The sequence below is a fragment of the Aythya ferina genome (genome assembly GCF_964211825.1).
Source record: "Aythya ferina genome assembly, chromosome: 1".
Classification (NCBI taxonomy): Eukaryota; Metazoa; Chordata; class Aves; order Anseriformes; family Anatidae; genus Aythya; species Aythya ferina.
Window position 1 is genome coordinate 190,263,098 of NC_140296.1, and position 25,859 is coordinate 190,288,956.

At 36.0% G+C, this 25,859-nt stretch overlaps 1 protein-coding gene across 2 annotated transcripts; it reads right to left on the bottom strand.

Moving 5' to 3' along the window:
• Positions 1-2,950: 2,950 nt before the first annotated feature.
• Positions 2,951-18,734, bottom strand: LOC311440038 (uncharacterized protein). Of its 2 annotated transcripts, XM_084526443.1 has the most exons (6): positions 18,597-18,703; positions 16,235-16,313; positions 14,217-14,333; positions 12,119-12,156; positions 8,753-8,826; positions 2,951-4,620 (listed from the first exon to the last, which is right to left on the bottom strand). In XM_084526443.1, the coding sequence occupies exons 2-6, from the start codon at positions 16,266-16,268 to the stop codon at positions 4,521-4,523; spliced, it is 363 nt and encodes a 120-aa protein (XP_084382569.1). In that variant the 5' UTR covers positions 16,269-16,313; positions 18,597-18,703; the 3' UTR covers positions 2,951-4,520. The 2 variants fall into 2 exon arrangements, 1 of the variants encoding a protein (XP_084382569.1); XR_014695175.1 differs by lacking the exons at positions 2,951-4,620; positions 8,753-8,826; positions 16,235-16,313 and adding an exon at positions 15,494-15,588 and having other exon boundaries at positions 10,523-12,156; positions 18,597-18,734.
• Between the last annotated feature and the right edge of the window lie 7,125 nt (positions 18,735-25,859).

A 25,859-nucleotide genomic window follows, 5' to 3' on the forward strand; every position in this document is an offset into this window, starting at 1 on the left:
GATAACTCTTTAGGAAAAATATCAATATTAAACTAAGGAGGAGGAATATAGGTGCTATTACTCTGGACCGGAGTTGTTGTCTAATCCAGATGTTTCCTGTCTAATCTGCTTTTCCTGGTGTGTGAAGTAAAAGATTCTACATTAAGTAGACATGAAGTTGTATGTTCTCACTATCGGTATGTCGGTCTCATAAAACTGTTGGTGTCTTGTGAATATCTTTTACTCCTGAATGTGTGGCTTTAGTTTTCATGTGATACCTTTCTATATATTTTAAAATGAAAAGAAAAAATAACAATTTTCAAACTGTCATTCACATTCAGTGGCTACATCTATATATAATAATAAAAGTTCAAGGAAAAACAAGGTACATCATATTCTCAGATTTTAAAGCTGTTATTATGCAACAGGAAGAAAGTTATTATACTACCAGCCCCTCACCAAACATTGCAAGTAATAGATTTATAGCTTCAAGAAAACTATGCTGGTTGTATTTTCCCCTTTCCCCTACTGTACACACAGCAGTTTTGAGATGAAGAGCATTCTTTGTGCTGTGCACCAGGGGAATAGCTGTCTTTCACTGGAATCACTCACCTCTCACTGACACTGTCCAAGTGCAGGAAGCATGAAGGCAGAAAGGCATTTGCCGGTCTTTTTCAGTAAAATACAGTTTCAGCTTGGGTAAATGTTTTGTAGGTCTTGTATTACCAATGTCAGAAGCTTATTCTACAAGTTTTTCATTCAGATATAGCAATTCAGAAGTAATTATAAAACACAGAATGTCATCGTAAATAAGAAAAAAAAAAGTTATGAACAAAACAAACAAAAACAAAGACCATGAACAAAAGAGAAAAAAAAATATTTATCGTGTCTGTTGAAGCCACATTACCTCTGATCCAGGGCAAATTTGTTCTAAAACCACAATAAATAAGAGCCCTGAGGCAGGCAGAGGCAGGAGCACAGTGGAAGTAGGAAACAGAGCAGAGCTGTGTCAAGGGTGTTGTGGTACTACAGCAGGACCTAACCCTAATGATTCTGGTACTGCATTCCAATGGATCATCAATGCATTGCCCATCACTACTTTAAATCTGGTAATACTGAGTTTTGTCTCCTTAGCAAGCCTTCTAGTTTCACAAGTCCTTGGTTTATTTATCATTTTTTTTTGTTCACGGACTCATCTTATGATTTATGATTATGTTTTTTGTCTTCTCTGCATATATTATATTTGCATGCATTGATGTGAAATGAAATTCTTAGTGGTATCAGTCATGAAAAGGAAGTTAACAGAAAAAAGTATATATGACAACAAAAATCAATAAAACTTGTTGTGAGGACAGGAAGCAGCATATATTTGAATGAAAATATGTTGGGAATTTTATGTAGAAGTCTATATAATCTTGTGGAAATTTAGGGATTTTAGGTACATTATAAGGATGGCTTTAATCTCACGTGTATGTATTTATTTTAGACCTGGTTCAGCAACCTTTGTGAATAGATCACAAACCACATGAAAATCTGTATATTGTGGTAGTACATACATACATACACCTGCCTTCTGTGGGGACTGAGTGTAGCAAAAGAAGCAATTCTCTCCCAGTGGAATTCTCAGTTAATGATTTGCTGCTGAATTGCAATACTTTAACAACAGATTGTGACATAAAGTGAATGCCTGCTAATATTTCCCCGTAGCATCTTTTTTGATTTGGTTTGGTTTAATTTGGATTATTTTTGTTCATTTGTTTTTTTGTTGCCTTTCATTTTACATTTAGATATATTTTGGTAGTAGTTTCAATAAAGCCATTTAAATTCATTTTATTTTGTCTTCCATACAAACTTGTCTCCATTTCCTTGTAATCATATTACAATGTTCTTGTTATGAATAGGGTTTGTAGAGCCACTTTTCAGGTATACTTATAAACTGCCTTGAGCATGCCCTTATTCCATTAAAAATGTATACCACTTATTTTTCCACTGTAAATCAGTATGTTAAAGAAGCTATTATATTTTCTCTTGTTTTCATTGTAAAGATAAATTGAGAGTTAATGTTCCAAATCAACACAGACTGATTAAAATAAAATTCTTAAGTGAACATAATAATAATACTGCTGTGGGAAAACAATTCAATAGTTCTTAGATCTGGAACTGAGAGCATCCCACATGCCATTGGCTGTATACTTGCACTAATCAGGAAAGTTTTATACAAAAATGCCAACTCCTTTACAGGTGGAATTTTGACAGTAAAGGTTTCTCAGGTCCAGGAAAGAATTGATTGAAACCAAAGTGAGAACAAGAACTCAATACTCATTCACTGAATAGCCAATGTTTCAGTGATTATGGCATACAGCTGGGACATGTTCAAATCCTTGCTCCATCAGCTCAGACTAAGCTTCTAAACATTGTCCCAGATGAGATTCCTCATCACTGTTATTCGGGTGAAGATTTTTTTATTTTTTATTAAAAAAAATAAAAAAGTTTCATCCTAACATTTAATATGAAAATTCTGAGAAAAGAAAGAATGAAAAACATTTTTTTTTCTGAATTGTTATGTTATGAAGAATGTTTAGTTAGAAATGAAGGAGATAAGATAGGTAGAAACCATAGAAATAGATCATAGATTCATAGATGCCATTTGGAAGAACATCATTGGATTCCAATATCCAGTCTAATGAAATGAAATAATTCCCAGTTGTACACGGCTAAATTTCACCCTCAGCTGAACTAAATGCATATAGGTTATATTGCTATTGTTAAGTAAAAGTCCATCCTGTAGAGTAAAAGTCCATATGAAAAAATAAATAAATAAATAAATAAATAAAATAAAAATCCACTACACTTTGTAAACACTTATTTTATTAAGTTTGGCTTTTTTATAATGTCTTTCCCACAGAATAATACAGTAAATTCCCCATAGCAACAATAGAAGTTTTAACAATTTACATTATTATAATTTGAATCCCTCCAAATATATCATGAATAAATAATCACTAAGGTTGTTTTTTTTTTTGTTTTTTTTTGTTTTTTTTTTTAAAAAAAAAAAAAAGTCCAAAGGAGCTGATCACCGTTTCTCCATTCACAGTGTCAGGGCTGTACAGGTAATACCCTAGAAAACATTTTTGAAATTCAGTAAATATTGCCTTGTGAATATGTACAACCATTCTTCAGTTTTGCTTCATTTTGCCAATTACTGTCATAACAGAAATATTGCTAAAACATGATTTTCTATGCACTTTATTGGAGTGATTATTGCAGAGAGTGCAGATCTTCAAACCCATCCACATCCATCTTGATAAACACACAAACAGAAGCTTACTAAATAGCCTATTTTGTCACACTTTGTTACACACATTTGAATGAGAAAGATTTTTGCTTTTTTTTCCTTTGCCATGTCTAATAACCTAAATACCAAACTCGATATATGTAACCTTTGTAGATACAACACCTTGCTCTTTCATGATCTCATTTCTGACTTTTGCAAAATATTGATTTTATGTCATAATGCAATGATAAGCCCCCTCTGTATACAACTGATTGTACCAGAAAATGGTCTAGTGTTTATGTAATGGCTTTGTTGTCCTGGCCTGAAAATTTATTTATGGCTGCACAATTAAATCAACTCTGTTCCTTCACTTGTCCCTCCCCTTACTTTAGACACAGAAAGAGTGCAGGACTGTGAATTATCTCCTGAAGTCATAACTACCACAAAAAATATCAGTAGTTTTCTGTACCTCTGCGCTTTCATGCTTTCTCTAGACATCTTGGCATCTCTGCACACTCTCAAGATCATGTGTGGGCTTTACTGAACATTTGATTGCTGACAAAAAAATATATAGTAAGGTAGCAGATCCAGAGGAGAGGAAAATTAAATGTTCCGGAGTTATTTTATTGAAATTTTAGTTCTGAGTTTATAGTTGTAGGCAGAAGTGGAATTTCAAAAATGCAATTTCAGAGTACTTTTATGGAGTTCCTTGCTTGACTACTGGAAGCTGTAATCATCACAATAAAATCCAGAGATGAGGTGCCAGTATAGCATATCTTATGTCAGTGTAGTAAGGTATGTTCTACAGATAAACTCTACTACAATTGGGCATATCAATCCAGTCCTACCTAATAGCATTTCAGGTATTTACAGCAGACTCTGAGTGTAGACATATATATATTTTTAATGCTTATTTAATAATCAGTATATTTTATGATGGAGTTGATTTCATTCATTGGATTTCGATTCTACTGCATTACATGGGAAGACATTGCCTTATTCTTTAAACAGAAAGAAACAACTGATACTGTTTAGCTAAGTACATCACAAACAATGTTTAACAGTGTTTTCCCCCTAGAGTTCTTTTTAGGATGCTGTGAAATAACTCATGAAAGTCTGAGTCTCAGAGATCTGGGATTTCCAAACCTCAAGGAAGATGCTGAAACAAATGTTGAAGCAGGTTTCTTAACTGTAAGAACCAGGTGGCAGGACCTTGTTTTCTTCTGTATCTCTCACAGGACAGGACACATTTTCAGCACTTAATAATCTAATTGTAGCACTTCCTTTGAAGGTGATGGATTTGTGGAAGTTGATCTTTTAAACAGTTACTTAAACAGAAGCTGAAGCTGTTCAGAGACAAAGAAATCCTGCATTTCAATAGAAAAGGGCAAAGAGGACATGCATAACTAGATGGGAAAATCAAGATTAATGAGTATGACAAAATCCCTCCAGATCCATAAGGCTTGTATTTGCTTCCTACTATCTTTCTTTAAGACAGAGACTTTTCCTCATCATCACCAATCATCAAGAGATATTTCTAATCCTTGAAATCTACATACTTTATATGACTTTTTATGAATAAGGTAGGAAAAATGCACCTATTTTACCTTTTTATAGCATTTGAAAGGTCTGAACTTTGCCAAAATAACAAATTATAAAATCATACAGGCAAAAAATTGGTCTGTATGTACATTAGTGTGCATTTTTTGCACTTAGATCTAAGACTTTTAATTTGTATGTGTTAAAATGTATCATTCTTGAATGTACATGGCTTGCTAGAAGAGATGCCCTGATCAATTTTGTTTTCAAAATTCACAACTGAAAGTTTTGGTTTTCTGTTTTTCACTGTTTTTCACTAGAAGATTGTTAGAGGCTGACTGTCAGTGGGCCAAGACAGATAACCTGCACTGCCCCTTGAGGAAAGTAAATCTTATTTGATTCAGATTCATAATGGACCTTAATGGTTCATTACCCATACCTTTTGACATGCATAAGTTAACCTGTCTTTTTTTTTCATTTAGTACATATCACATTGATTTTGCAAAGTATTATTTTTAAACATGAATCACAGAGCTGCAAAACCACTTATCTCACAGGAAATTCTTTTATCAAAGCAATTTTCTTTGTCAGCATAAGTTTTAAGTTCAATCCTTAAATAGACAATACATTACCAAAGTTAATGGATATTAATGTTATCACTGTATCACTCTTTTATATTTAGATAAGGGAATCCTGCACAACTGAAAAGAGTACTCTGTCTAGGACTGATGTCAGAGGCACTGACCTATTGATATTTGGATCTCGCAGTTTTTCCCCTATCAATACTAACATAGTATTACAGTTTGCTCTGGCTGTTCCCTCATTCTAAGACATGTTAAAAAGTGAAAACAGTGACTGACTCAGGAGGTTTCTTAGCAAACTTTTGAAAAATTCTTGAATTATTATTATTTTTTTTTAATTTTATATATATTTCATGTTAGGAGATAATGATTAACTTTCTCCACAGTATTGCAGAATTGGAATCAGTTCTTTTCTATACATTTTTTTTTAACTAAAGCATCTAATTTTTGCAAATAAATGTAACTGAGGCTGAGCTCATCAACACGTTTTTATACTTCCTAAAAATACCTTATTCTCCAGCAATATTCAGGAATTTTTTAGCATCCCAGTAGCACTTGCTGTCCTATAAACGTTAAGTGTATTTTTGTCTAAAGAAAAGGGAAAAAAAAAATAGAAAATCTCTCTTGATATTCACATATATGAAAATGAATGATGGAATTCCAAAGAAATGCCAAATAATAGCTGTCTATTATTAGTGGTCCTAACTAAGGACCACTTGTCTCACTCAAACTTCACTCCTTTAAACCTCTGCTCACTCTTCCAATAAGCATTCCAGTTACTCAGAGGCAGTTTTCAACTGCAGGTCTATCAAAGTATGCTCACCATGCAGAGTGTGTCATCTTGAATTGGAAACCCCAAAGGAAAATGGAGCCCGCAGGCAGGTCCTAGTGGCTCTGTATGGCCTTTTCTGTCTGCTGAGACTGAACCTCTGTTTTCATTCACAGTTCAAATGATTCTACTGGTAAATTTAAGGAGCATCACTGACTCCATAATGTTTTCCTTCACAGTACCTTTGCCTTTATTGTAAGAATAGTGAAAGATACACACCATTTTTATATTCAAACTTATTTTCAGGTGAATGATTAAATCTCAGTAAGCAAAACTGTAGTGTATGGAAGTAAAGCCAGGTAGAGATCACCTTAGAGAGAGAACAGGATTCAATTATTTTAAACTTTAAAACTAATTTTTGCCTGGATTTGTTTCATCTGCAACAGAATCTAAGTTTTACCTTCCTGAATCAGACTGAGTTCTCTGATATCATAAATTTTCTAGCTATGAATGTGTTTATAAGATATCAGTCCCTTTCTTGCCTCTTGCTCAGGCTGTAAACAGATATATTATTTCATGGAACTATTTATCTTAAAAATCTTGTCCTGCAGTAAAGCAAAGTAACATTTAATGCATTTTAGGGGAGAAATGTAAGAACAAGTTCAAGTTCCTATCTTATAATTTTTTCCCTGTTCATTAAGCTTTCAAACTCTCTAATATGCGCTACTGAATGGGAGGGATGGGAGGTTTTCCAATTCATCTCATGCTTACATTTTTTTCTATTTTTCTAAGTTTTCCAAATATATTTGCAAAACTTGTATATTTACTTTGAACATATGCATTCCAGTATGAATTTCAATAATGTTGTATAGAGAAGTAATGTCCCCATGCCAGCTGTATCTAATGTGCTCCAGTGGATTTTTGTTCCTCTAAGATCCAGCATTACAATACAGATTTATCTCCAATTGACCTTCATATCAGCATGTCTACACAGTATTTTAAAGCTTTTGCTGAAAGCTTACCTGGTTTCATAACTTTTTACATTCTAAATAATACTTTTCTATGGACTTTATAATATACCATTTGTTCAGAGTTTTTCTGGTATAAGCATCAAAATCAAGGTTCAGACTCATTCATTTTGCAAATGGCTGGAGGAGGGTAAACCATTAGTATCCCCACCTGTTATTTTCATTCTCTTGTTTAGTTACCAAAACAGAGTTTGAAATATAAAATATGAAATAATGTTCACCTACTTATTATCAGAGATCACTGTCTGTTATAAGTTTATAGAGAGGAGGGTTTAATCTTAGCTGTTAGGTTATGCCCAGAAGCATCTTGAAAAAGAATCTCATGTCTCTTCCTGTTAGTTTTGTTATTTAGACACTAATTTAAAAAAAAAAAAAAAAAAGGCTACGAGGCTAGGAACATCTTAAGATATTACAGCTAATTGCAAAGTGTACATATGTCAGGATCCTAATCTCCTAATCTGCAAATTAACTCAAAAAGGAAAAAAAAAAAAAAAATCATATAGCTTCAAACAGCTGAATAATCATGAACACTAACAACGTAATAACTTCTTTTGTGAATTTTCCTCAGATACTAAAAAAGTGATGTCTGAAAGGAAACCTGAATTTAATCACATTATCCATCTAGATTTCATTAACAAATACTAAACAGTCTTTTAGGACATAATGTTAATGTTAGTATTCTCTTTACATGAGATACTAGCATTTTTCTCTAGAGAAATACTGTAATGCATATTCACTACCATCTTTGTGACTCCCACACTCTCTATACAGACTCTTGCTCCCACCCAAACACATTGGTCTATAGTGTAAAACTTAAGTGCTCAGAAAAACTTTTCCTAGACAAAGTCTGTGTTGAATTGTATCTATTATTTACCTTAAACTTAACCTATATTCTTGGACGGAACTACCTAGCACGTGTCAGGTTTAACAGAACCTTGATATTCACCAAAGTAGTTTCTATACTATGTATTTTCTCACAACACTGAACTGAAGGAAGGAACATATTTAAGAAGAAACAAAAATAAGAAAACAAAATGTCTGTTTTCTTATGCTTGCAGAAATATTAATTTCTAATTAATAGAAATTAATAGCCCCACCTCTCAAGTTCAGCCATCCACTTCCCCCACATGTAAGACTCAGGTTTCATTCTCAGGAAGAAAGCCATGGTAGTTCCGACAGTGTGTGGTGGGCAAAATCATTCAGGTAGTAAATGGATCATCTTTTCTTCTGAGCCATCGTTTTTCCCCATTCTATGCTTTAAATTTTTCTCATTTCTCAGTTACTCAGTTCCCCACCACCCCATTAGGACTTCTCCAAGGGAGTCAGGAGCCATCAGAATGGGAAACAGAAATAAGATCTTTAAGTTACAAAAGCATCCTAGACCTGAGACTTTAAATCTATAAGACTATGGTAAAGTTCCTTGTAAGCCATCCACCCAAGTTTTTTTTTCGTAGTTTCCATAGCAGTTTTTTTCTTTTTCTTTTTTTCTATTTTTTTTCTTTCTTTTTCTTTTTTTCTATTTTTTTTTCTTTCTTTTTCTTTTTTTCTATTTTTTTTTCTTTCTTTTTCTTTTCTTACTTACCTTTCACTAGTTTCTTTGATTCTCACACCACCACAGGTGCAGCCATTCAAGTAGATTTGAGGATATATCAGTGACTACATAAAACAAAAGAGGGTGCCAAAATAATTAATTAATTAATTAAAACCACAAATAAGAAAAGTCAGATAAAACTATTTTAAAAATAAATAATAATAAATAATAAAAGAGATGAATTTAGAGAAAATGTTAAAGGAGAAATACAAAGAGCTGAGAAAATGAAAAGGAAGAAAGGGACTGCAAAAGAAATGCAGAAAAGAGGAAGAAAAAAAATGTACAAAATGGAGAATAAAATATGAAAAAGAGAAGAGAAAAGGGAAGATTTGAAAAATCATGGCAGTCAGGTGACTGGAAAAAGGGAAACATCTCTCCCATTTTTAAAAAGGGTAGAAAGGAAGACCCAGGGAACTACAGACCAGTGAGCCTCTCATCTGTGCCTGGCAAAATCATGGAACAGATCCTTCTGGAGGCATTGTTAAGATATGTGCAGCACAAGGAGGTGATCCAGGACAGCCAACATGTCTTCACCAAGGGTAAATCATGCCTGACCAATCTGGTGGCCTTCTATGATGGAGTGACTGCAACAGTTGAAAAGGTAAGACCAACCAATGTTATCTACCTGGACTTCAGTAAGGCCTTTGTTTTGTCCTGCAAAACATCCTAATCTCTAAATTAGAAAGATATGTATTTGAAGGGTGGACCATCCAATGAATGAGGAATTGTCTCGATGGCCTCACCCAGAGTGTAGTGATCAATGGCTCTATATCCAGGTGGAGGTCGGTGATGAGTGGTGTCCCTCAGGAGTCTGTCTTGGGACTGGTGCTTTTGAATATCTTCATCATTGACATAGACGATGGGATTGAGTGGACCCTCAGCAAGTTTGCAGATGACACCAAGCTGGGTGGTGCAGTTTATACCAAAGAAGAAAGGAATGCCATCCAAAGGGACCTGGACAACCTTGAGAATTGGGCCCTTATGAACTGCATGAGGTTCAACAACTCCAAGTGCAAGGTGTTGCACCTGGTTTGGGACAATCCCAGACAGGAGTACAGACTGGGAGAACTCATTGAGGGAAGCCCTAAAGAGAAGGACTTGGAGGTTCTGATAGACAAAAGGCTCTACAAGAGCTATAAACAGTGCACGCTTGTAGCCCAGAAAGCCAACTACATCCCGGGTTGCATCAACAGAGAGGCCAGCAGGTCAAGGTAGGGGATTGTCCCCTTCTGCTCTGCCCTTTAGAGACCCCTCCTGGGGTATTCCTGGGGTACTGTGTCCAGGTTTGGGGCACCCAGAACCACAAAGTTATAGACATGTTACAGCAAGTCCAGAGGAGGTATACAAAACTGATTAGAGGACTGGAGCACCTTGCGGATGAAGAAAGGAGGAGAGAGATGGGGGTGTTCAGCCTGGAGAAGAAAAGGCTCGGGGGTGACCTCATTGCAGCCTTTCTGTACTTAAATGGTTGTTATAAAAAAAGATAGAGAAGGACTCTTTACTCAGGTAGATAATGACAGGACAAGGGGGAATGGTCTTAAACTAAAAGAGGTTAGATTTTAGACTAGACATCAGGAGGAAATTCTTCACTGTAAGGGTAGTGAAGCACTGGAATAGGTTGCCAAGAGAAGATGTCGATGCCCTATCCCTGGAGGTGTTCATGGTCAGGCTGGATAGGGCCTTGGCCAACCTGATCTCGTGGGTGGCATCCCTGCCTATGGCATGGAAGTTGGAGTTAGATGATCATTAAGGTCCCTTCCAACCTGAGCTATTCTACGATTCTATGATAAAAGTGAAGTGAAAGGATGTAAAGAAAAAAACAGCTCAATGTATGAGATTCAAGTGAAAAGAACCATACTGAATTGTGGGGATAAACAAATTGAAATAAGACATCAAAGACAAAAAACTTGTGAAAATACACTGAAAGAGCAAGTAGGTTGACGATGAAAAACACAATTACTAAAACAAGAGCTACATCATGTTATGGCATGAGTGGACATGAGGAGAAGTTTTGAAATATAAATAGCAGTTAGAAAAGAAAGGAAACTTTATTCATGAGTTCACTTATAGTTGTCCCCATTACTGAAATACTGTCCGTTATCTAACACAAATGTGTAGTACAGGCAGAAGCATGTGCATCAAACCTCAATGGAGCATGAATAAAATAAAAGTGATTGGAGCCACTGTAATCTTACTACCACTTCATTTTCTTCAGCTCTTGGGTGAGAGAGCAGAATTACTGTGTATGCTATTTTAGTGGCTACGCTCATCCTGGTATGTCACTACATTCTCATTGTTTAAAGCAGCTTTATGATGAGTGACATATTTATTGTGTTTCCCACTTTAAGGTTTTTATTAAGTGGCACGTTAATGTGGCAAGAAAAATCCATATCAAATGAACCTCTATTTGTAATGGTTTACTGCATCTGCTCCAATTTCTGACTGCTATTTAGTTTAAAATCTAGTTAAAATCTTTTGCAAAATGAGCATCTTACTAGAAAGACTGCTCCTTGGACCAAATCCAGCTAGAATAATTTCCATCATGCTCTACCCTTCATACCTGTATACCCAAAGCCTGAATAACCCTCTGATTCTTGTTCCTGTATTATAATTATTTTTTATTTTGTGACTATTACATCACTCTTCCCAAGCACTCATTTTTTCCACTAGCCAATTTCCATGATCCGTGATGTTCATATAACCTGTTTTCTGATAAGTCCACTATCAGTGCAGATCTTCATTCACAGGCTCCTTTTCTCTCCAGTTACTACAGATTTGCACACATGCTCTAAAATGTACCAGCATACCACAAACCTAGATATGCTGCTTGTCTGTACTGTTGCAAACAAACAAATATTTTGGTTATTTAGGTGTTTTTCATAGCTGTCCTTGGGGTACTTATAAAGTATGTTACCATGGAAAAATAACTGGTCTGTGGACAGATATCAGAGCAGAAGCAGCTGGAGCACTCGGTTTCACACATTTCTCATTCACCAACCAGAGATTCTGGTGTACAGCAGTTACAGCGATGAAAAAGGATCACATCACTATCCAAACATATAAAGTCCAGTTATATTACAAGAACTCTATATGTGGAATTGAGCACTCAGAATCACTAGAATCATCATCTGCCTCCATGATGAGGACAGAAAAGCCCAAATACAAATGAAATTTGTGCTATTTGTCACTAAAAATTTGATGAAGTATATTGCTGTAGCTGCAATGATGCCAACCAGTGAAATATCTAACATCACTATAGTGAAAGTTTATACTGTGATGAGCACTGCAGTTTATTCAAAAGTGGGCAGAGTTGGCTGAAGTAGTAGTTAGCATTCAGATAATGAGGATTTGAAGCACCTCGAAGACTTTCACAGTGTACATGTGCTCATGCTTTCCTGAAACAAAACAAAACAACAACAACAACAATTACAGAGGTTACTAGTACTTTGTAGGTGTGAATTAGTTAGGCAAGTCTAGGAGAAAACAATTCTGGGATTATGGGATTATTTCCTTCTTTTAACAAAGAAGGATCTGTTTCAGCAGAGATAGTGTCACCAGTAGTCTTTTCCATCCTACCCATAGGACCAGACCTCTAGCATGAACTATCCCTTGAACTATACTATGATTTTTTTCCCAGAGGGAACTAGTTAGTTCAAGATGTGAGATATGTTCATCTGATTCCTGTCAATATGGAACAATGCTAGGGCCGCATGGTATGATGAATGTGACCTTCTGTCTTACATACCCTTGTATAACCACAAGTCTAAGAAAAACAGAGTGGTTAATGTATATAGTTCTTGTACTTTGCAAAGGAATGTTTTAGCAATTTGTGTCAATAGAGAGCTTGAAGGGAAATATATTTGTAGACTTTTCCTTGGAGTCTCTGATGTCTGGGGGGGTTTCAGAATAACTGCTAACTATTATGACTATTGCATGGGACACTATGCAAGTCTCTGCTATCTGGCCAGGAGATTAAGGAGACAGGGAGAGCTGAAAAATAACTAAAAGACAAAGCTTGCAGGGGATGTTGCACAAGTCTCTGACATACAGCCAAGTTGGACAAAGGAGAAGGACAAGAGGGAGGAAGACTATGAGCCTTCAGCACGAGAGACCCCCAGAGGGACCACCGGAGACTGATACGCATGCTCCAGTAGGAGGGTTTGGATTCCGGAAAGTAATTATAATAACCCTGGTTTTTTTAGAAGTAGTAATGAATATGTATCAGCCTAGGAGCATAAAAATCAGCTGCTTGATGTAACTGGTGTGCGTCCTGGTGGAGCAGAGACTCCCGGCGCACCCAGAGCTGTTTGCTCTATTCCTTTAATAAATTGTAAACTTTGATTATAATCCTATTTTGAAGACTGAGCCATTTATTACAAAGAGATCCAGTGTCCTAAATAACATATATGCAAAATAGAAGACCAGAAAATTGGGCCTGGGAATGACTCCAGAGCTAATTGATTTACCAGAATAGGGGTACACCTAAAGAAATGTCTGTGACTTCTTCGTGTCTTCTGTGCTTTTTTTTTTTTTTTTCTTTTTTTTGATTAAACTATGCCCTGACTATCCACAATCAGGCAAAGGAAGGTTTAATGAAACAGCGATTGAAAGATGGTGGTAGCCTGAGCATTTGGCAAACTGAGAGCAAGGTAGTGCTGCTTACAATGCTATCTGTATGTCAGTGCCATCTGTACTTCTGTGACCTGCTGTGCCCAGCAAAATATCTGGGTCAGAATTTTCACCAGAAGTGGGAAAAAAATAAAACCAAACAAAACAACAACAACAAAAAAGTCACTTCTAGTTTAGACACACAGTGCAGACAACCAGAAAATGTACCTGTCACTTCTGGGACAGATGCAAGCAAGCTCCTGACTGACTATCCACTGCCAAAATAACTTAAGTGGTATAAGAGTACCACTTAACACCGCTTTGTTATGGTGTTACTGCCATATTTTTTGCATTCTGATAAAAACAAAATAATTCCTGTCACTATACCCTCTGCTATTATTGTGCTTAAAAGGTGGCATACTTGGAGGTAATATCATTTTTGGCATTCAAAACACATAAAACTGCTATGGTCAGTTAACATTCCAGGCCCTACTTGCAAGAATGCATAAGGGTGAATTCATATACTACAAAACCCTATTCAAATCCTTTCTAAATTTCTCTGCAGTTTAAGCTAATATTATTTGATATGTTTCACTTCAATAGTATCATACATCAACCTCACTAATCTGCATTCCACTTACTTGTGCATTGTACGAGTTGCTTAAAACTCCGTTCAGCTTCTTCCACTCACCTTTAAAGACTGAATATAGAAAATTGCAAGTTATTGTCATATAAAAAAGTTCATTTTTTACTGGCTATGTTCCAGTTTGAAAGTACTTGCTGCTAGAATCCCCAGCAAAGATTGAGATGCGAATGATGATGATGAAGAATGGCAGGTTATGCTCACCTCTGTGTTTCCCAGTTTGATCCTTTATTACTGCAAGTGTCCTCTTGATTGTAAACTTCTTGGGACAGCAACCAGTTTTAGTATCACAGCATGCATCAGATGTTTTGGTAGCACTTACTAAAAAATAACAAAATCACAGACGATTATAGCCAAACTACAACTGTTAAAATGAATTAATGAAACATTTGTAGATTAACTACACTCTGGTTTTCATTATTTATTAACTTTGACACTAATTTGCAAAATTCTTTAATTCACCATAGCTCTCCCTATCATTAATGCAAATTAACAAGGATCTACTGTAATGTAGATATTATTATCTTCCCTTGCATAAATGCACACAGGCCTTTAATTAAAACATGGTGTATTTTTAAAATCAGATTACCAAGTATAATGGAAACAGAAAACATGAAAAAAGTATTCAGCTGTTTAGATAATAGGTAGGAGTATGAAGAATGACAGAGGTCATTCTTTTCATGTTCAATAAAAATTAGTGAAATAAAAGGGAGAGATTTTAGTGAGGAGGTAGGAGTAAATGCAGATTTTCAGTAGCACTGCACTCACACACATCCACTGAGGATGATTAACAGACCACCAACCCAACTGTGGACAGATTATACAGTTTTATATTATACACTCTAAGATAAGTTGTGTAAGTGAATAAAAAGAAATCTAAACAATGCTTTATAATTTTTAACATAGAAAATACCACTTTTTTTTTCTCCCTATCAATCTAGCTCCTATTTTTATACATAAATGTTTATTCATTAATGATAAAAATTATAGTGTAGTTACAGAATAACAATATTTAAAAATATGAAGTTCTAAAAGACAAAATTATGAATTCATAGTAGAAATGTAAGATATTTTAAGTGGACAAAATAATAATAAGTAGTTCTTCTTTTCCTTCTTTCACTCTTACATTCAATAGTTTTAAATTTTCCCATTGTTACAGTTGCACTTGTTACACAACTATTTCCATCAAGATTAACTAAAGAGAAGAACTGCAACACATCTGTCCTTTAAGAAATTAAGAGCAGGTCTCTTCTGCTGTTATGTTACCTCTCCTTCAAGTTCATGCTCAAGCCCAAATCTCCCAATTGGACTCCACTGCTTGGCTAACACTCTTGTTCAACTGCAGAAGAAAGCGTCCTGATCTTCAGTCAGATTCACTGTCATGGCACAGCAGCAGAGCTAGCTCATGTTCAATTCCCAACCCTATACGCCCTCTGTATGCAACAAGCACCTGACTCGTGCAACATGACTTGCCCATATACCTCAGACTTTGCCAGCCTCTGTTAGCTATATCTTGCAGCTGTTACTTTTCTATCGAGCAGCATCTGGATTTCTTTGTTTATCTTTTGTACTGCTTCTGAAAAATAGGAACACTTTCACCTTTCTGAAGCTGTATGTATGTGTCTTGCCTCTCTGATCCTTATTCTCACATTTCTCTTCCATAGCTGTATGGCAGCATGGTCAACCCCCTAAATAGGAGGAAAGGCAGGGTGCTGTAGCAAGAGAAGGAAGACTATATAGGCAACAAAAAATGTTTCTCAGAGGGAAATGATAAATGCTTATTTAAAAGAGGGAAAGGGGAGGAATAAAAGGGAAAAAACTGTCATTGTAAAGATAAATGCTATTTTTAGGATCAGAAAAAGCTTGCAAGATAAACCTGATCCCAGAAAATAAGAGATCCCACACCACAAAGCACATGGCATAAAAATGTAGAGGAGGCAAGAGGCTGACAAAAAGTCGAGGAACAACTGGTTGAGTGAAAAGGGGGACAGAAAAGAATAATTGTCTCTGAAAGAAGAAGGAAGGCTGAGGGAGGAAGGTGCAGTGGGTAATGGTGTTTGTAGTCATGGAAGTCCAGCCCATAGAGTTGGGATTTATGCATACGATGCATCTTGCTGCAAGTGTACTTATAAGTGTGGAGAATAGTCAGACATTAGCATCACTAGTAGGCACAGGCCTTGGGCAAAGGAGGATTGAGCAGCTAGTTCTCGTTTATCACTTACATAAACTCTGTGGATGAAGGTCCGTAAGCTTCATATGAGAGATTGCTGAAGGAGGGAGTATTGTGTTGCTGGGACAGCCCTGTATTGGTGGCAGAACAGAATCTTGATGGCCATCATGCCCAAGTGAAACCTTTTTCTTCATTATGTGTAAATTAATTATTAAAATTCACCCCCTGAATATGACAATGAGTACATTATCATACACACTTAAAGAAGTATGTGCTAAACACATATGATTATAGTACTCAACTCTTCACCCAAATCATGCTAAACATCACCCCAGGGAGGGAACAGATAAGGTTAGGACATAAAAGAGTATTAAGTGTCAGCTTAAGAAGGGAAGAAGAAGAAGAAAAAAAAAAAAAAGGATCTGGAGTGAGGAGAAAAGAAGAGCTGGGCAGGGGTTTGTGGAAGGGAGAAAAGATTTGTCTCTTTCTCCTCCACCAAGACATGGAGGGATAGATTCTGATACATTCTTGGTAAGCTCTGCCCCTTCACTTTTTCGTGAGGAATACCCAGGATAGGACTATTATCATATATTACTTCCTATTGCACTAACTGTGTTTACCAGCAGTAATTCCAAATCTGTTACATCCATCACCTTATTAAATAAGTTCAACTTTTTTAAAACTGTCTCAGTGAAACACTGGACTCTGTAACATGACAGTAATCAGATAAATCCTTGCATCATAGGAATTGGAACTGCACTATATATGTACCTACAAAGTTGTTCAGTAGGTGTACGATATAGTGATAGATGTATATCTTCACAGCCATAGATCCTTTCAGGTAAGCATGGTAATACAAAATCAGTTCATAGCATTGAATATCCAGGGAAAGCATAACAAGTGAACCTTCTTTCGCTCCTAATGCCATCGAATTAGGGACACTGGATATGTGTGATATACGACATCATATAACATTGATGATGATAATCCAGGCTGTAGCTCAGGGTTAAGCCTGTCTGTTAGAAAGACCTGACAATGTGTCAATCAAAGCTGTGTAGCCACCTGTTGAGCTGGTTTTTGGCTCAGAAAGCTGAGGTCAGTTCAGACATCCATTGTCAACACAACCTAAGACAACACTGTGATTTCAGAACTCTGAGTGGCTGCTTAGTCTAACAACAACCTTTGATTGTGAATTTTACCTTTAGTATGGGAAATTTGGAAGTTGAATGATAATGGAGAAGTGGAGCTGCCTTGTGTAATAAAACATTTTTGGCAGGTAATGATCTGAGTTGAGGTAAAGCCTTCAAAAATAAGTTGTATAAAAACTACCTTCTATCTCCTGGAGGAGAAGAAATAATAATAATAACAACCACAACAACAACAACAAAATAGAAGACTAAAAAGGAGAAGGAGAAGGAGAAGGAGAAGGAGAAGGAGAAGGAGAAGGAGAAGGAGAAGGAGAAGGAGAAGGAGAAGGAGAAGGAGAAGGAGAAGGAGAAGGAGAAGGAGAAGGAGAAGGAGAAGGAGAAGGAAGGAGAAGGAGAAGGAGAAGGAGAAGGAGAAGGAGAAGGAGAAGGAGAAGGAGAAGGAGAAGGAGAAGGAGAAGGAGAAGGAGAAGGAGAAGGAGAAGGAGAAGGAGAAGGAGAAGGAGAAGGAGAAGGAGAAGGAGAAGGAGAAGGAGAAGGAGAAGGAGAAGGAGAAGGAGAAGGAGAAGGAGAAGGAGAAGGAGAAGGAGAAGGAGAAGGAGAAGAATCAGTGCTAGAGAGGAAGAGACACATAACCTGCAGCTCATAAATACAGACAAGGAAGTAAAAGGGTATTTTTTTTATTTTTTTTTTTTTGTTAGTGGTGTGTATACCCTGTAGGGTTTCTCACCTGACATCAGTGAGCAGCCTGGTATTGGAATAAGTGAAGCTGTAGTAAATAATTTGCAACACAGAGAATCAGGTTCACAATGTGTTAAATGTACTAGATAGGGAGTGAATGTGGTATTAGATTTGAATTCCAAATGAGTGCAGCATCATTTTTTTTCTTTCTTATCTGTCAGTTGGAAATTTGGAGACATTGCATGTGAAAAAGAATAACGTTGCACTTATATTTTGTGCATTTGACAGATATGGCTAGAACTCTGATATGATTAATACCTCAATAATAGGGCTTCAGTAAGTTAGTCCCAAAAGATTCCCAACCTAGAAAGAGTGGCAAGATCCTGCTAATAGTTTAGTGACTTTTATTAGATAAAAAAATCAATTTTTAGCTTTGTTTTACCAAAGAGCTTTTACAATGTATTAAAAGAATTAAGGAGTTCTCTCATAGAGAAGTAAATTCAGAGGAACTGGTTGCAAATGCTTATGAATCTCATTTCTGACCAGAAATAGTCTGAGGTACCTTCATTTTCACACTCATTTCCTTACCAAGACTTTGAGCCTTTTTCGTTGAGATAAATATTCAGAGCTATGTATTGTTTCTTATTCTTTCCTTTTCTAGAACATCTGTAATTGCAGACGTGCTGCCACACACCTAGTAGGAAAAAGCAAAAGATTAAGTTCAAATGCCCAGAAACTCAGCAGCAAAGTAGGGCCAAAACAAACATCAAAAAGTAATCATTCTTGTGCTTCTTTCATGTCTGAAACAGGAACATTCAGGTCCCTTCCCTTGCCCTCACTGCACTTAAGGACAAACGGTATCTTAATACTGACAAAAAATCAAAACCTGGAGAAAGGGATTGGCTATGAATGCTTCCTTTCTGCATCAGCTAGCAAATAGAGAACAGCCTTCCATACGCAATGGTATCATTCCAGGAATTATCCTGATCCAGAGAATACAGTTCCAGGAATAATTAATTATTGGAAAAATTATTTATTGCTTGTTTCATGGCAGTTTTATGGATGGGCCTGTGGGCTGAACAGATAAGCAATTTTGCTGTAGATCCAGAGCTAAGAGTTCATGTCTTGCTCTGGCATTGTGCCAAAAAACACCAGCAGGCACCTGAGCTGTGAAGGACCATCTAGTTGTTTACACTGCAGACTCAGAGGCAGTAGCACAAGTACCATTTTTTCTGTACCTTTGCTATGCAGCTTGTATCTGGGCTCAGAAGTATATATTACCAAGAGGCTCTGGCTGAAATAAGAACCCTGAAGAACTATGCACACATGTTATTAGGAATAGTCTCTGTTCAATAAATCTTTTGTGTTATTAGAGAAAATCAGGAGAAGGGGGAACTATTTCATAGGACTTGTGAGAAACTGAACAAAAAGACCTTAGGGGAAAAAAAAAAAAGGTGTTGAAGTGAAGACAAGTAATCTCATGTCAACAGGGAGCAGCAGATTTAAACAACACTTTAAACTCAGTGGAGCAACAGACAGTGAGTCCCCACAAGGATGAGGAGAGGGAGGGATGTGGTCACAAGGACAGTGCCCTTCAGTGTAACAGCTTTTATGAATAGGGAGGGATGAGTAATACAATCCAGAAGTAAAGGTGGAATACAATGAGATTTAGGCTGAAAGAGAGATGTGTTAGTATCTATGTGTTAGTAAAAATTAAATGATATATTTGGAAGTGTTAAGGAATAAGCTACATAATAAATGGGGGAATGTTAAAAATGACAAATCCCAAATTGCAGTCTGGAATACAGGGAAGAAAAAGAGGAAGCAAAGACTGGGAGTTGTATTTGACTATATTTAGATCAAACTTACATAGCTAGAAAAAGCAGAAATCTGCCTTTAGCACTTTACACATAGTACTGAAATATATTGATTTTCCTTTAAAATTATTTTCATTCAGAATATAATTGTTATAAATGATGGTTTTGTTTAAAAGTTGATTAATCTACTTAATAATTGTGAACATAACGATTTATCTTATTTTAAGAGGATTTAATATGCTTTCTATGTCTAACTGAGCCATAATTTTGTTTGAAGGCTATCTCCAAAGAATGCTAGTGGCTGCTGTCCATCATCTGCTGGTGAACTGATCATGTGTATAAGTTCAAAGTGAGTTATGCTTAAGTTGTATTAAACTGATAAAACTGATCAGATATGACAAAGTGGTGATTTTAAGCTTTAAAAAAAAAAAATAGCTTATTCACATTTTGATTGCAGTTTGAAATAATCCTCTTTTTTTTTTTTTTTTTTTTTTTTTTTTTTTTTTTTTTTTTACCCTGGGCTTAAGCCTTGTATTTGAGCTGATAAATGAATGCTAGCATACATTCCCCCGATAGTGCTTTTAACAGGGACTCTCTTTGAAATTTAAACATTCCAGTAAATTGTTCAAACACTGTCTTGAAAGGTTAAACACAGCTTTGAAATCCTTCTCATGTTAGGAAATGTTGTCATAAGCTATCAGCATAATTGTAAAGAGGCCAAAGCCTTGAAACTAGAAATGTGTTATAATAGCCAATTTCATTGCTATAGTCATGGTAATCATTATGGATCTAAATATCCACCACTTATTCATGGAGATTTTCAATTACTGCATGCATTTTTTTTCAAGTCTTGTAAGCCATCTCATTTTCCAGAAATATTATTCATTACAGAACAAACAAACCAACAGCAGACTTTATCAACAGATCCTTTCTGTCTGGTCCCTGATTGATCAAATGCCTTTTTTTAAATGCTCAATGAAATCCAATAAGTATGCGCTAAATATTTAATACATATTGACTATCTGAGAAAATCTTTGTTCTAATCTTACTCCTGTTAATAGCTGCAAGGACGGATCTTATTTAAACTTACAGTGTGACTATAATAGGGTGTGTATTTATAGCAGCTCGCCCATTGTTTTCTCAAAACACTGCTCAGGCTGTACAGATTACCTATTTCTTCTAAAAATGGCATTAGCCCAAAACTCTTCCCTGTCTTCTTTACTGCCAGAAAAGCAGTTCATCCAGTGACCATGAAGACTCCACAGAGCCACTAGCAATAACACAGAGCTCTGCTTCATTGCTCCATTAAATATTTGTTAGACTGATATTCAGTTCTCAAATACACACTTCCATGCTTCATTCCTTCTCTCCTGACATCTGCTGCTGAATCCTTTTCAGAACTGTAGTGCTCCAAAGGGAGATATGCTGCTGTGGATTTAACAGAAATCTGGGAAGCAGGAGCTCCCCACATCTAATTTTGACTTTAATTATTCCTTTTTTTCCTAATTTATTTCCTAAATTAATTCATAATCTATTATTCCTTTATGTTAATCTGTATTTCAGTTTACAATTTAACTGGTTAATAGCTGTGGCCTTGAAACTGTGTTAATAATGTAAAAGGGAGCTGTCCTTAAAATCAATGCAGAAAGAACTAAAGGCATCTCCTGCAGTGAGACTACCACTCACCAGGTCACAAGGGCACTACTTGAAATATTCAATCTGCTCTAAAAATGGTAAGTAACACCTACAGTACATTGCTATTAGAGTAAGAACACACCATAATAAATGTTAAAACAAATACTCATTCGCTAATTTATTAGGATTATGGGAGCATTTAGTTTTCACTCATGAGAGTGCTAATAATCCCATTGACTTGGAAAATTATAGTTAAATGGAAGATATATTTAGAAATAATGTATGTAATTTCCGCATTGTGTATTTCAAATCCACAGAGAAGAACTACTAAATGAGGCAGTGAACACCAGCAATGGGATATTGTGTGATTAGACAGCTCAGAGATTATCTCAAATGGACATGATATACTGAGCTACTCACTTGCAAGATTAAACAGAAGGTACAAGAAGGGAAGTATATCTATTGCAAGACAACCAGTTCACAGGTGAGACAGAGAATACCACAGCAATAAGAATGGCCAAAATGTCAGAGGAGAGTGAAAAGCACTGTATGAGATACCTCTACTCTCTGGAATAGGTTTATTGTTACTAGTTTCATAGAAAAACTATCAAGTGGAAAAAAATATGTTATGCGGGGTAGCAATCTAGCTCATTGCTCATGTTCAGCAGCATGGTTTGTATGAATTAAAAATCACTGAGTTGCTTTGTGACTGAGAAATAGCATTCTTCATGATCTAATAAATGGACACATAATTAAAATGCAGTCTGCCGTGCTTTGCATCAATATAAAGGAATTCTGTCAAAAAAATAAAAATATCAATGACAACAAAAAATAAAAAATGTTCCTTTGTGAGTTAATGTCTTTCAAATATGAATGTTTTACAAATCAGTGGAGCTCAGGAAAAGTAGTAAAATGTATTAGTTTTGGCTTTTGTCCTTCATATTCATTGAAGTTGTCCAGTTTATTTGTCATTATTTTTGTTCAAGGAAAAGATAAAACTAAAAAAAAAAAAAAAAAAGTAAATAAAAAAATAGGAGGAAGGGAAAGGCATGCTGACTGTTTGCATATCAGCTTCTCTAAAACTTCAAGTTTCACTCTCTAAACAACCAAATTCAACAGTGGGTCCTTCTCTTCAGATCCAGTGTAGGCTTCTTGTATCCATCTGCCTTTAAAACCATAAATATGCATATATGTGTATGTATATATAAAGCAAGTAGGGACCTTTGCAGCAATATGCCCAGTGAATTACTCAGTACTTTGTATTTCTTTCCATTTAGAATAGGATTGCTATTGAAGAAGAATTTTCAAAAACAGGCCCAAACCTTTCTTGCTATGAAGTCATAGAATCATAGAATGGTTTGTGTTGGAAGGAACCTTACAAATCATCTAATTCCAACTCCCCTGACATGGGCAGGAACACCTCCCACCAGACCAGGTTTCCAAAAGCCTCATTCAACCTGGTGTTGAACACTTCCAGGGATGGGGCAGCTACAACTTTTCTAGGCAACCTGTTACAGCTCCTCACCACCCTCTGAGTAAAGAATTTCTTCCTAATATCTAATATAAACCTACCCTCTTTTACTTTAAAACCATTACTCCTTGTTATATCACTACAGTCCCTGAGAGAGTCCCTCTCCTACTTCCCTATAGGTACCCTTTAGGTACTGGAAGGCTGCTATAACACCTCCCTGGAGCCTTGTCTTCTCCAGGTAAAACAACCCCAACCCCAACTGGGATTGCCCCAGCCCAGGTATAGGACCTTCCACCTGGGCCATATGTAGACCTTCTTTGGATTTTCATTCTATGTGTGGGGGCTGTCTTTGTTTGTTTGTTGGTTTGTTTTCCTATGATGCGCAAAAATGGTGTATTTTATCCTTTGCAGTGTTCATATCATTTTGGACTGTACAAGGTGATAGGGAGAAAAGGACTGCTATCACTTATTACTCCCTGGTTGATTTAGCAGTCTGAATTGTCAAGACTGAAGATTTCAGCTAGCAATTTATTACCAGTCCTTCCTCTTTAGTTAATGTGTCTACCATATGTGGAAAAGACTAAAAACAACTTTTATTAAACTGCAGAAGAAATTAAATCCAATTTTTAAGATCTGCCTGGGTAACAAAAGCTCTACTTTTTCCACTGAATCTTATAACGTACCTGATACGTTTTTCCTTAACACTATAAAACATAACATGATGTAGCTTATCCTGTAATTGTGTACATTAGTCATTATAAACTGTCCCTATCTGTAGCTACATATAAAACAACTCCCCTTGAATATCACCATGATTACCACTAAAGAATTTAAAATTCAAGTATACAAGTACTGAAACCCTGTAGCTTTCTCTCAATATTTTAATTAATAGCAAATAAAAAATTATTCTTGATTTTTCTAAATGAAGTATATGAAAACAATCTTAAAACATGTCAAAGTTTTAAACAGAAAAGAAGATGAAACACTGCAGTGAAAATAAGAGAATTAGGGATGAAAGAACTAGTTAGTTACAATGAACTGTTAAGAGTGGGGGTTTTTCTGATGACAGATGGCTATTTTACAGAATACCGCATCTGCCAAATTCCAGTATAAAATTACCATGCACAGTATCCTTGTAAAGGAGATGAGAGGCTGAATGATTGCTGTTTAGCTCCAATTTTACACTGGTGTAATTCCATATGGGAGTTATGGGATACAAGATGGGTAGAGCAACTATGAATGGAAAGCTATAGCTAGTTTAAAGAAAAGTAGAAAAATATGTCTGAATGCAATAAGGAGGTAGAGGCAGTTTAAAATCAAATACAGACATGAGGGATAAAAGAAATCAAGGAAATAGTATAAAAAAAAAAATAGCATTTTTAGTCTGACACCAGTAATCTACTTTTAACTGTGTAAGATAATACTTTTTGTTATGTTCACAAATGTGATTTAAGTAATGAAGCTTTAAAAATATGAATCTCCCTGCTGACTTGATCTGCTATCAAATCTCTACAAGAAAGCAAAGTGACAAAGGTTGGCAAATCAGTGTTGTGAAAATTAAAATTCTCAATACAGATCAACAACAGTCCTCCCTCTACCAATTGCAGATTTACATTCACTTAAAACATTTTCAGATTTTAGTCTAACCACCATCAATGTCAGCTCAGAACATCAGTCTTATAATATTTGGTTCAACTGCAAAAGAGATGTTTATAATAAATACCTTATTTATTTCAACTGTTTCTGTTACCGCTTCTTTTGCTGCTACATTCTAATATTAACATGCTATATTTTAATAAGTCCATTAAAACTGAAAAGCTAATATCCTTTGCTGATCTTCACAGCACTAGACTGTACATCCAGATTTTTAATTTGATTCAATATGCAAAAATGGAAAACATCAGTCCTGTTTCCTAAATGACTAGTAACTAATGTTCAGTGCACTTTGGTAGTCAACTAGATAAGAGAATTTAGTGCTAACATCAATATTCTATCAATTACATATGACTGAAGTAAACAGATAAACTCAGTTTGAGACTTCACAACAAATTCAGTGTAATTCAATAAAATCTGTGCAAGCAAATATTTTACTAGAAGTTATATACCACGCTGGATAAAGCATTCCCAATTGTTTAAACATGAAATAGAGACTTCTGGAATTATTTTATTCAAACAAGCTACTTTCAACATAGTTTTCACTGGGAAAATTTTCTTAGATCTAAGTTCAAAAACTCCTATATAAAGCAAAAAAACAATTCCTGAAGCTAACCACGTAGTGCTAAATGTTTAAGAAAAGTGACTTCACAACCAGAGTATATTTCTGGTTTCCTTCCTTCCTCCCTTCCTCCCTTCCTTTTCCTCCTCCTTCCTTCCTTCCTTCCTTCCTTCCTCCCTCTCTCCCTCCCTCTCTCCCTCCCTTCCTTCCTTCCTTCCTTCCTTCCTTCCTTCCTTCCTTCCTTCCTTCCTTCCTTCCTTCCTTCCTTCCTTTCTTCTTTCCTCCCTTCCTTCCTTCCTTCCTCCCTTCCTCCCTCCCTCCCTCCCTCCCTCCCTCCCTCCCTCCCTTCCTTCCTTCCTTCCTTCCTTCCTTCCTTCCTTCCTTCCTTCCTTCCTTCCTTCCTTCCTTCCTTCCCTCTCTTTCTTTCCTTGTTTCTTTTTTTCTTTTCTTTTTTTTCTTCTTTCTCTCTCTTTTATGTATACACTTTTATTTAAGTGAAGTTGTCTAATTGTTTGCAAAGAAGAATTCCTTCAAACAGACAAAAGGCCTTCATTACACCTAATCATTGAGGAACTAGCATGAAGGAGACCAGAGTCAAATTATCTGCTTTGAACCAGATCTAATAATGAGCAGGAAAAGTGGAGAAATGGGATCAGCCCATCACAGGTGAAACTCTAATCCCTATTTCATATAGAGATGATATATGTATCTGC